At 48.5% G+C, this 12,417-nt stretch overlaps 1 protein-coding gene across 1 annotated transcript; it reads left to right on the forward strand.

The window, feature by feature from the left end:
• The first annotated feature begins 212 nt into the window (after window positions 1-212).
• Ncmap (non-compact myelin associated protein) lies at window positions 213-11,918 on the forward strand. Its single transcript, XM_052716754.1, has 4 exons — window positions 213-386; window positions 3,048-3,130; window positions 8,346-8,430; window positions 9,504-11,918. Exons 2-4 carry the CDS (start codon window positions 3,055-3,057, stop codon window positions 9,643-9,645), a joined length of 303 nt encoding a protein of 100 aa, XP_052572714.1. The 5' UTR covers window positions 213-386; window positions 3,048-3,054; the 3' UTR covers window positions 9,646-11,918.
• Window positions 11,919-12,417: the final 499 nt, after the last annotated feature.

Below are 12,417 nucleotides of genomic sequence, written 5' to 3' on the forward strand. Positions count from 1 at the left end.
AATTGGTCTCACTCTCTGAGAAACAGCCTTGCCTTCCCTAGAGTGTCCCGACATCCCACGGCCACAGGCACGCACAGGGCTCAGTCCCCCGTCTTGGGCCTGACTTGGTTAACTGCAGTTGCTGGGGCCCCCACACATGAAAACATCCACATCCTTGGCCATCAGTGTTCACCGCCCCCCTCCCACCTTCTGTAATGTGGCAGGAACAGAGATGTCATTGAGAGCCCTCGCTGCCGGGATGAGGCGAGATCGGCTCTGGGATTGCACACTGTTCTTGAAAGAGAAGTAACTGGCCCGCTGGCACCTGGAACCCAGCACCCAGGAGGTGAACCCAGACGGACCTGAGGAGGAGCCTGTGTCCTGTGTCCTTGGGAGGCTGCTCACTGGTCAGTGTGTGTGTGTGTGTGTGTGTGTGTGTGTGTGTGTGTGTGTGTGTACATGTGTGTGTGCATGTGCACATGTGTATGTGTGTGTATATATGTGTTTATGTGTGTATGTATGTTTGAATTTGTGACTGGCTGTGAATGGGCATGAGGGTATGTGTATATGTGTGTGTATGTGTTTATGTGTGCATAGTGCATATGTATGAGTGTGTATATGGGAATACGCGGGAGTGGGTGTGAGCCGGTATAAGGGTGTGCGTGGGTTTGTGTGTGTATGTATGTGTGTGTGTGTGCATCTGTGTATTATTGCGGTGACTGGTTGCAGCCCCTACCAGGTGCATCTGAGGGCAGGTGGGAAGGTGGGAAGAATCCAGGCTTTGCAGTTGGCAAGGTCAGGTTCATGCGCTGCTGCTCTACAACTTTGGGGCTAAATGAACAGGAGAGTGGACTCCACAGCCCTGAGCCTCAGGGTCCTGGTTGGAAGCCGTGGAAAGGGAAACCCTGTTTCCTGTGGCATCCTGAGTTGGAAGCGGTGGGGCTAGAAACAGGCTTAGGCAAATGCATCTGAGTACCTCTGCCTTGCTGTGATGGGAAAGGCGAGGGTCTTTCCTCAAGAACAAAGAGGGAGACAGGGAGTCCTCCATCCCAAGTTCTCATCCTTGGCTTTTTTTGTTTTTTAATAACATAGTATCTCACTTATCCTGGGCTAGCTTCAACTCCCTTTGTAGCCGAGGCTGCCCTCGAAATCGTGGTCCTCCTGCAGGCATCTCTCTGGCACTATGATTACAGTCACTGAACTCTGAATAGCCCTTTCTAGACTTGAAATGTCACTCAGTCGGCAGAGTGCTTCCCTAGCAAGCATGAAGCCCTGTGTTCAGTCCTCAGCACCACATAAACCAGGTGTGAGGGAACACACCTATAATCCAGCACTGGAGACATGCGGGCAGGAGAGTTAGATCATGCTCATCCTTAGCTACATTGTGAGTTGGAGGTCAACCTGGAATACATGAGACACCATCTCAAAAAACAAAAAGTACTATTCACACCCCCAGCCCTCAGCTCCCTTAGGACGAGGGAAAGCTGAGAGGAATTCTGTCCCTTACCACAGCCCTCCCGCTGGCAAGGGGGAGATAATGGTTTGTCTGGGGGAGGTGGACAGATCTGAAAGAGAACCAGACATGGCTGTATCTTCAAGGGCTGCCAGGGAGCGTGCAAAGCCAAGCCACAGACACTAGCTGTGCTTTCTGGCTAATGGTGGCAGTGAGGAGGAAGAAAACAACCTCCTTAACTCTGTCTGGATGGGAGTCATCTGGCAAGGGTGTCTGGCTTGAGGCTGGGGAGCATGTGGCTCACCTCAGCCTGTCTAAGGGAATCAGGTGACCAGAAGCCCAGAGCAGAAGACTGATTATACAAGCGAGGTCAGGCAGAGCCCTGTAGGTTTCACGGAGTGGGCACCGAGCCATGGGAGGCCCTGAAGATCACAAGAACCAGGGCGACAGGCAGGACCCTGAACCTGGAGTGGGGCAGAGGATGTGAAGGCAGAGCCTGTCCTGTAGATGAACATGGCCTTCTTATGGCTGTAGCTGACAGAGCCTCCAGCTGAGGACAGATGGCCTCCCTCTTGTCTCAGGCAGACACCCACCCATGTTTCCATTAGAGCTGGGAGAGTGGAGCCGGGAGTTCTTGGGGAGGCTTACAGTAGAGAGTGGGAGGCTGACGCCTGAGACAGCCAGCACGAGACAGCCAGCACAGGGCTGGCTATGTGAGAAGATGTCGGGCTCATGTCTCAGCAGCCCAGCAGAGTTTGCACTGGTATCAGTACAGAACTGCTTCGGGAAAACAAGATCTGGGTCTGGAGAGATGGCCCAGTGGTTAAGAGCACCGGCTGTTCTTCAAGAAAACCTGGTTCTGTTCCCAGCACCCACATGGTGGCTCACAGCCATCTGTAATGCCAGTTCCAGGAGGTCTGTCACCCTCTTCTGACGGCCATCTGCACCAGGCATGCGTGTGATGTACATACATGAGGCAAAGGTACTCATATCCATAAAAGAAAATAAATCTAAATAAATAAAAATAATTTAGCTGGACCGTGGTGGTGCACGCCTTTGATCCCAGCACTTGGGAGGCAGAGCTAGGTGGATCTCTGTGAGTTCGGGGCCAGCCTGGTCTACAGAGCAAGATCCAGGACAGGCACCAAAACTACACAGAGAAACCCTGTCTTGAAAAACTAAATAAATAAATAAATAAATAAATAAAAAATAATTTAAGGAGAAAAACCACATTCTAAGTTCTTTGCTGAGCATGGTAGAGCATACCTATGATCCTGGCACTAGGGAGATGGAGTTCAAGGTCATCCTCAGCTATATATGGAGTTAGGGGTCTGCCTGGGCTATATGAGACCCTGTCAGAAGGAAGGGAAGAAGGGAGGGAGGGAGGGAGGGAGGGAGGGAGGAAGAGGGAAGTAAGTTAATTCCTTACAATTCTGGGGTACTATTTTTACATACACACAGTTTCTAGGAATGAGCCTTATTTTTACTTGCTGCCAAAAGAAACTGCATGCTTGAGGATTCTAGAATCATCCAGGCAAAGAGCAAAAGAGGCATCATATAGACGTGGTGAGACTAACCCTGGTTTTAAGCAAAATTTCTTCTTTGTTCTCAGCAGGATCAAGATGACCACAGCCACCACTTTGGGGGACGCTGTCTTCTCGCTGAACATGACCAGAGGAGAAGACTTCCTGTATAAGAGTAAGGTGGACTTGGGGGAAGGTTGCCAGGGCCAGCCTCAGGGTCAGCTTCCTGGTCCCATCACTTGCCAACCTCAGGCATGATTTCTTTGCCCTGGGCCTCAGTTTCCTCGCCTGTAAGATGGGGACTATCAATGGGGATCCCACAGGAGGCTGTTGTGAAGACTCAAACGAGTCCTGGAAGTCCTGGCTCCAGTAGATGTGCGTTGTGTACCCGACAAACACTGTGACAAGCATTGTGACCTCGGACCTCTGCTCCTTCTCCCGACTCCTCTCCAGCAAATCCTGGAGTCTAGGGCGTGATGGAAGTGTGAATCTCTTTCAAGATATTGAAATAGGTCCCTTTGAAAAGTAACTACTTACTCCGTGTGGTAGAGCACACCTTTAATTCCAGCACCAGGGAGAAGCAGGAGAATCTCTGTGAACTCAAAGGCCAGCCAGAACTACAGAGTGAGACCCTGCTTTGGCTACCATAACAAAAGCATTAAAGAGCATCTATCACATACTACTTTTTGTTTGTTTGTTTGTTTTCTGAGACAGGGTTTCTCTATATAACAGTCCTGGCTGTTTTGGAACTCACTCTGTAGACCAGTCTGGCCTCAAACTCACAGAATCAATGAATGAAGGTGGGAACAGGTCAGTCCTGGGAAGTGTTTACCAAGAACCAGGGGTTCTCAGGGTAAGAAAAGTGGATGACAGCTCTTCAGAAAATCAGGCCCAGTATGTAGCTCAGTTGGTAGAGGGCTTACCTAGCAGGCATGAAGCCCTGGGTTTGATTCCCAGCACTGGATAAACTGGGTGTGGTGTCGCACAGACATGATCCCATCACCGGGGCTGTGGAAGCAGGAAGATCGGGAGTTCGAGGTTATCCTCAGCGAATAACAATGTTTGAGGCCAGCTTGGGCTGTCTGAGACTGTACACTAGATTGCTTTTCCACGGCTGTATGTCCGTGACTAAAGCAACTTGGTGAGGAAAGGGTTTGTTTTAGCTTACAGCTTACAGCCCATCATCAGGGAAACCCAAGGCGGGAACCTGGAGGCAGGAACTGAAGCAGAAACTGTGGAGGAGTACTGCGTACTGACTTTCTCCCATGGCTTTCTCAGCCTGGTTTCTGATACAACCCAGGACCTCCCGCATCAGTCATGAACTGAGAAAATGCCCTGCAGATCCAGGTCCACAGGCCAATCTGTTTGTGTCAGGTTGACACAAACTAACCAGCATATCCTGTAAAATATGAAAAGCAAGCCGGGCGGTGGTGGCCCATGCCTTTAATCCCAGCACTCGGGAGGCAGAGGCAGGCGGATCTCTGTGAGTTCGAGGCCAGTCTGGTTTCCAAAGCGAGTTCCAGGAAAGGCGCAAAGCTACACAGAGAAACCCTGTCTCGAAAAACCAAAATATATATATATATATATATATATATATATATATATATATATATATATATGAAAAGCAGACACAATAGTTGTGTAATGAGTGTGGGTCCCTTACAGTGGTTTCAGCCGATGTCTTGTCCACTCTGCATATGGTTCAGGTGTCCCCAGGAGTAGGTACAGTTTCTACACTGGTACGGGGGGCAACTCCAGGCTTTGGAGTCTGCAGATGACTAGATGGAAGGTAGGATGTATCCCTTCCATAGAGACCCAGAGGCGGTGGTTTCAGGACAGGGTCACCAGTTCCCCTTGCCCACACACGCCCCTTTGTTCTGATCCTTGCTAGGATAGGTGTTCATTTAGAAACAGCTCAATATGTCTCAAATGGTCCTGAAGGGAGCCACAGGAGGGGAATGACCTAAAGCCAGATGGGAATGATTCTGTGTTTGAGACAAGGTCTCCATAGGTAGCCCGGGCTAGGCTGGAACTTGCAATCCTCCTGATGCATCCTCCCGAGTAGCTGGGGATACAGGCCTGTGCCATTTATTCTTTATATTATCAAATCTTTGTAAAGGCATTAAAAAGTGCACAAATCGTAAGTGTAACATTGGGTAACTTTTCACAAAATGTACACGTGTGTCACCAGCACTCAGGAAACAGAGAATATCAATGACTCCATGGTCCTGTACCCTAAGAGCCCACCCAATACTGACATACTGATTAGTTCTATATAGTTTTGAATTTTGTGTGAATGGAAAGAGAGCCAGCCAAATGTATTCTTTTTTGTCTGGCTTTTTTATCTGATTTTTTTTTTTTTACATGTATCAGTGTTTGCCTGCATGTGGGTAAGTGCACTGTGTGTGTAGTTCCCGTGGAGGCCAGAAGAGGGTGTTAGAAACCCAAGGACTGGAATTACAGATGCTATGAATTCTGGGAATGGAACCTGGGTCCTCTGCCAGAGCAGCCCGTGCTTTTAACGACTGAGCCATCTCCCTGGTCCCCGTCTGGCTTCTTTAGCTGAACCTTGGGTTTCCACGCACGTAAGCTAGTGTTGCACAGTGTCTTATTCTAGTCTCCAGACCTGAGATGGTCTTAAGTCTTCCTATGTCGTCCACAGTTTCAAAAAGCATCACTGAAAGCATTTCATAGTATTTTATAGACTAGTCTACCTTACCTTATTAAATCACTGAGTGTGTCAATAATCCTGTAAACAGACATTCTCATTCAAACAGCCTTCCAACATTGGGAATTGATTATTCCCTAAATATGAAATTCCCTCTGAAGTGATAAATTGGCATCAAGCACGGACATATTTATGGTTCGTGAGGTTTTCAAAACTCTGACAGGATCTTGTTCTCAGTCCTGAAGTTAGAATTTGCCATTGACAGTGTACTGAAATTAGACTCTGACATAGTGAGCTGCAGGACTTGTGTACTAGCTTTGTTTATAAGAGCAAAAGATTGAGCCGGGCGGTGGTGGCGCACGCCTTTAATCCCAGCACTCGGGAGGCAGAGCCAGGCAGATCTCTGTGAGTTCAAGGCCAGCCTGGACTACCAAGTGAGTCCCAGGAAAGGCGCAAAGCTACACAGAGAAACCCTGTCTCGAAAAACCAAAAAAAAAAAGAGCAAAAGATTGAAAGCATAAACAATCTCACCAGGGACTTGGTGAACAAATCATGGTGTAGCCAAACACGAGTAGTGTTCAACCATCAAAACCATGAGAATAGGTAAAAGCATGGAGAGATAATCTTGATAATACCGTAAGATAACGTATGCAATCTGGCTGGTTTTTTTTTTTTAAAGATTGGTGTGTGTAGAGGGTATGCATGTTTGTGTACCAGAGCCTCTGGAACTGGAGTTGCAGGTGGTTGTGGGCCATGTGATGTGGGCACTGAGAACCAAAAACCAAAACTGGGTCCTTTGCAGGAAGAGTGTGCACTCTTAGCTGGCTGAGCCATCTCTCCAGCACTCTTGTTTTGTTCAATCCGTTTTTGAGACAGGGGAGATGTAGTTTAGACTGGCCTTCAACTTTCTATGTAGTTGAAGATGACCTTGAACTCCTGATCCTTCTGCCTCTACCTTGAGTGATGCAATTCTATGTAGGTGTCTTTTTAACAATTGCCTGTATTTCCATATGTAGGAATATTTCCTTAGGATATCTGTTTCAGACATAGAACTGATGTTTTTAAAGATTTATTTGTTCTTATTTTATGTGTATGAGTATTTTGCCTGCACGCACGTGTGTGTGTGTGTGTGTGTGTGTGTGTGTGTGTGTGTGTGTGTATGTGTGTGTGTCTGTGCACCATGAGTGTGCAGTGCCCAAGAATGCCAGAAGAGGGCATCAGGTCCTCCAGGTACTGGAGTTTGTAAGCCATTGTGTGGGGAACTGACCTTGGGTTATGTGCAAGAGCAGCCAGTGCTGTTAACTGTTGGGCCTTCTCTCTCTCCAGCCCCTATTCCTAAAATCTGAACAGGCTTTTTTTTTTTTTTTTTTTTTTTTTTTTTTGGTTTTTTGAGACGGAGTTTAGCTTTTGGAGCCTTTCCTGGAACTTGCTCTGTAGACCAGGATGGCCTCGAACTCACAGAGATTCTCCTGCCTCTGCCTCCCGAGTGCTGGGATTAAAGGCATGCGCCACCACTTCCTGGCCTGAACAGGCTTTAATATGCACATCTGTGGCTGCACAGATGAATGCATAGGTGCAGATGACCAGTGACTCGTCCTTTCTCACGTTTTGCTTATTTTTATATTTTAAAAATTATCCCAAAATCACATCAATTGCATGTTATCAAAAGCAGGGAAGGAGTCTTGCTGATCTCTTGCACAGAAGTTGAGAGCTGTGCCTGGACTGATAAGAGGACTCAGGCAGGCGTCGTGTGCCATACCCCTGCAGTTCCAACCCTTGAGAGACAGAGGAGGAGACTCGGGAGTTCAAGGCCATCCTGGGCTACGTGGGACTCGGTTCCTTGTTGCTGTTCCAGAGCATCTGAAAACAAAGCAGCTTAAAGGGGGAAAAGGTTTGCGTGGGCTCAGGTCTCAGTCCTGGCAGTTTGGCCCCACCGCAGTGGGCCCGAGCCGAGAGAGTGTCAGGCAGAGAGGACAGGGTGAGCTGCCCACTCTTGACGGCTGGGAGGCAGAGAAAGAGAACGGGAGCATGGCAAGATGACCGTCAAAGACCCGTAGTGACCTACTTCCTTCCGCCAGGCCCCTCCCTCATATAGTTTCTGTCTCAATAATGCCATCAAAGTACAAATCCAGTGGTTTAATCTACTGATTAGTTTGAGGTCCTCGTGTTACAGTCAATGATCAGTAATTCAGCCCATCAGCTGGGGACCAAACCATTAGTATGTGAGATTTGGGGGGACACTTTATATCCAAATCGTTAATGACAAGTGCCCACTGGGGGCCCTCCCAGTCTGCATGTCCGCTCAAGGCTTCACCATCTCTGCTGGCTCTTACTTTGTATTTAAATTCATTCACTTTAGTGTGTGTGTGTGTGTGTGTGTGTGTGTGTGTGTGTGTGTGTGTGTGTGTTTGTGTTTGTTTGCTCTTGTGTGTTCATGTTGGCATGAGAGTGCCATGACACATACATGGGGGTCAGAAGAAACCCTCAGCATCCGTCCTGCCTTTCTACCTGGCCTGCAACAGAGTCTCTTTGTTGTTTTCTCCCATCATGCATCAGTACACACCAGGCTAGGGGCCTGCAAGCTTCTGGGGATCCTCCTGTCTCTGCCCCTGAGGCCGTAGAAGCCCTGGGATCATCATGCACACAGACTCATGTGGTTTCTGGGAACTCATCTTTGTTTGCCAAGTGCTGCTACCCACTCTCAGCTCCCGCTTCTCTGCAGGTTCTGGAGCCATCGTGGCTGCCATCGTGGTGGTGGTCATCATCATCGTCACCTTGGTTCTGATCCTGTTGAAGATGTACAACAGGTACAGGATGCCCCAAACTGCCTGCTTCCTTCCTGCACGCTCCTCGCCCATTCCTGGTGCAGAGTGTTAGCTAACCTGTCCAGGGTGGCTCTGCCCTCTTTGTCAGAGCTGAGGTTCAAACCCAACCCATCTGGTTTCAAAGGAAAAATTTCCCACCATAACATGTAATAATAACAGGGGATGTGGTCCAGTGGGTAGAGCACTTGCCTAGCGTACATGAAGGCCTGGGTTTGATCCCCAGCACTGCATAAATAAGTATGGTGGCACTCAAGAGGTAACGGCAGAAGGATCAGAAGTACAAAGTTACCCTCAGCTACATGATGAGTTCAAGGCCAGCCTGGACTATATAAAACCCCGTTTCAAAGCAACAGCAACAATAGTAGCATCCAGTGCTATTTTTAAAGTCTCTGGAGTATTACCATGTGAGCCTCTTGGAAACAAGGAGGTGGCATTGAATTCCAGGTCTCCTGTCATTCCGTCCATCATTGCTGAAGCTTTGATTGACATGTGGGTGGGTACCCCTTCACCTCACACTGCTTACACTGATGCCTGAGCTGGAAATGAGGAAAAATTAAGGAACTAGGATCTATCGATGGATGAGATATCACAGACATCGGAAGTCATTATTGTGAGCTCTTGAATCTAATGGTATATAAAATGAAGATAGGATGTACATTTTACTAGATTGTTTGAGACAGGGTCTTCCTATGTAGCCCAGGCTAGCCTTAAACTCTTGGTGTTCCTGCTTCAGTCTCAAAAGTTCTGGGGTTGTAGACACCTTAAGTCTGTTCTCTTCTCAATTACATAAGATGTTCTTAAATATTCTTAGCAAAATTCTTAGCATGCATAATCATGCTACAACCCTTGAGGCTCCACTCAGTCTTGAACTCGGCCACTGCTCTGACTCTGTTCATTGTCAGGGGCAGAATGAACTTTAGCAGTTCAAAGTTAAACAGAACATTCTGAAGTGAGCCAGGCTGGTATCAAAGGTCCTTCCCTATTGGAACAGTGGTAACAATGTGCCTTTCTGATGGGCCATCATCATGGAGCCCATTCCTCACTGTCTCTTACAGGAGAATGAGGACCAGGCGGGAGCTGGAGCCCAAGAGCCCGAAGCCACCTGTCCCTCCTGCCCTGGACCCAAACAGCAATGGTGGCCAGCAGCCTGTGACTGTGACCTTCAACCCTGCAGACAACCAAGTGGAGACTCGGTGACCCTGCTCCGCGCCATCCCTGCCTCTGCAAAGAGCTTTTATGACCCAGAAACACACTCTTCTGGCAGCTTCACTGAGTTCTTTCTGGTTGGGTAAACTGAGGCACCTTTCATATAGCCCCTGCAGCTTGAAGCCATCCTTAACTATGTTCTGCTCTGGCCTCCCCAGCTGTGTCCGTATCCCTGCTGCCACTACACCAAAGAGCTAAGGACATTCTTTTGTCACCTGATGAGAAGCATTCTGCCGGGGATACTGGTGTGAGTGTGGTTCTTGCTCCATGAATGCTACAGCTAGACAGACAGACAGACAGACAGACAGACAGACATCCGAGTGTTCTGGTCAGGGGTCAGGGAGTGCTAATGATAACGTCACCCAGGGTCTACCTTAAGCGTCATGTCCACAACTTTGCAGAACAGATCCTCAATCCCATATCAGATGCAAGGAAACTAACTTGGACTAACTAAGCACAAAACCAACTTGGTAATGACTAACCTATTCCAGGACTAGATGACCACTAGCCAGCTCATGATGGCTGGTTAGATCGCTTTTCCCCCTTAAGGGACAAAGGGTACAAGAGTCTGGACTTGGTGGCACATGCCTGTCATCTCAGCACTCAGTAGAGGCAGGAACATTGTGATTACAAGGCCAGCTTTGGTTGCACATGGAGATATTTAACTAAAAAAAAAATACAGAATAAACAGTGTTCTCCAAAAAATTCTACTTCATTAGTAGTCAGGAGAAGATGTCCCAAGGAGCAGAGGCTATCTCTAGGGTGAGGAGCAGAGGCTAGCTCTAGGGTGAGGAGCAGAGGCTATCTCTAGGGTGAGGAGCAGAGGCTAGCTCTAGGGTGAGGAGCAGAGGCTAGCTCTAGGGTGAAGAGCAGAGGCTAGCTCTAGGGTGAGGAGCAGAGGCTATCTCTAGGGTGAGGAGCAGAGGCTAGCTCGAGGGTGAGGAGCAGAGGCTATCTCTAGGGCGAGGAGCAGAGGCTAGCTCTAGGGTGAGGAGCAGAGGCTAGCTCTAGGGTGAGACATTGTTATGGTGCCCATGCTTGGGTTGTGTGGTAGCTGCTCAAGAGACCCTTCCTTCTGCCCCAGGTGGACTACCCCCACTCCTCATTTTCTGACTCCCTTTTATTTGGATGCTAAGCTCCCTTGAGAGTCCCCTTGCCTCTGGGACAAGTCTTTTGAGGCCCATTAAACTCTGCATTTCCTGTGTCCTTCCTGGTCACCTTGCAGAGACAGTGAACGCACCCAGAGACAACCGATCCTCTGTGCCAGCTGACCTCTGAGCCCTGGGCCGGAAGACGGTCCACTAGCAGGGACAGACATTTGGAATTAAGATTTACATCCAAGCTGTACTATCTTACTGACCTTGAAAAGGTGATTCCGGGGCTCATGCAATGACTCAGTGGGTACATGTAACCAAGTCTGACAACCTAAGTTCGATCCTCAGGACCCACACGGCGGAGAAGAGAGCAGGTTCCTGTAACCTACCCTCTCGTGTCTACATGTGTGTTGTGGTGCACCACAAACACAATAAACAAATTAAATATAAGTCAAACAAATTTGAAAAGAAAAGGTTCCTGGGGGATCTAGGAAGACGGCTGAGTGGCTAAGAGGGCTTGCTGTACAACCTGAGTTCAAAGCCCCAGAACTCACCTAAAAAGCTACCTGTGGTGAGACACACCTCTAACCCCAGCCCTGGGAAGAGGTAGAGATGGAGGAATCATTGTGGCTTGCTCACTGCCAGCCTGGCTTCAGGATCAGTGAAAAAGTCTGTGGCAAAGGAGTAAGACAGAGGACAATAGAGCGGGCCACTCGATGTCCTTCTCTGGTCCAGGTATGCTCACAGGGGAGCGTATGTCACACACGTAACACACACAAAAGTTTTTTTGAGACAGGGTCTCTCTACATAGCTCTGACTGGCCTGGAACTCATTATGTAGAGCAGGCTGGACTTGAATCCACAGAGATCCTCCTGTCTCTGCCTCCTAAGTGCTGGGATTAAAGGTATGCACCAACCATACCTGGTTAAAAATATTTAAGTGATTCAGGCCTGGCATGGTGACTCCCAATTATAATCCCAGCATTTGAAGTGAGATAGAGACATAGGAGCTCCGATCAAGAGTTTAAGGTCAGCCGGGCGGTGGTGGCGCACGCCTTTAATCCCAGCACTCGGGAGGCAGAGGCAGGCGGATCTCCATGAGTTCGAGGCCAGCCTGGGCTACAGAGTGAGCTCCAGGAAAGGCGCAAAGCTTACACAGAGAAACCTTGTCTCGAAAAACCAAAAAAAAAAAAAAAAAAAAGAGTTTAAGGTCATCCTTGGCTACACAGAAAAATGTGGCTCGCCCAGGGCTGCAAGAAATCATCTCTCAAACAAACAAACAAACAAACAAACAAGCTTCCTTGGAGTATAGCTGTAGAAAAATACTAAGAAATTCCCATCACTCCTCAGCCAGCCATCTTTCTATCCTTCTGCATCTAAATACCCATCAAGCCCCAGGCACTGTGAGGGCATCCACTGAGTTATCTCACAGAATTCCATTCCCTCCATGAGCATAGGAGATCATCGTTTTTTCCACTCTCAGATGAGAATTTCCAATTCACAAAGCATAAGAACCTGCCAGAGTCACATGGCTGGTGCGGTAGAGACGGGGCTCAAGGTAAGCTAGGTTTAACCTTGACAGGAGCCTTCTCCCCATTCTGTCTTCTTCCCACCCGCCCCCAAAGATGTCAGCTCCTCCGGGAACGGATGGAGAGAGCAGAGCAGTCTTG

This window comes from Peromyscus californicus, unplaced genomic scaffold (genome assembly GCF_007827085.1).
Source record: "Peromyscus californicus insignis strain IS unplaced genomic scaffold, ASM782708v3 Scaffold_5__1_contigs__length_169319896, whole genome shotgun sequence".
Taxonomy (NCBI): Eukaryota; Metazoa; Chordata; class Mammalia; order Rodentia; family Cricetidae; genus Peromyscus; species Peromyscus californicus.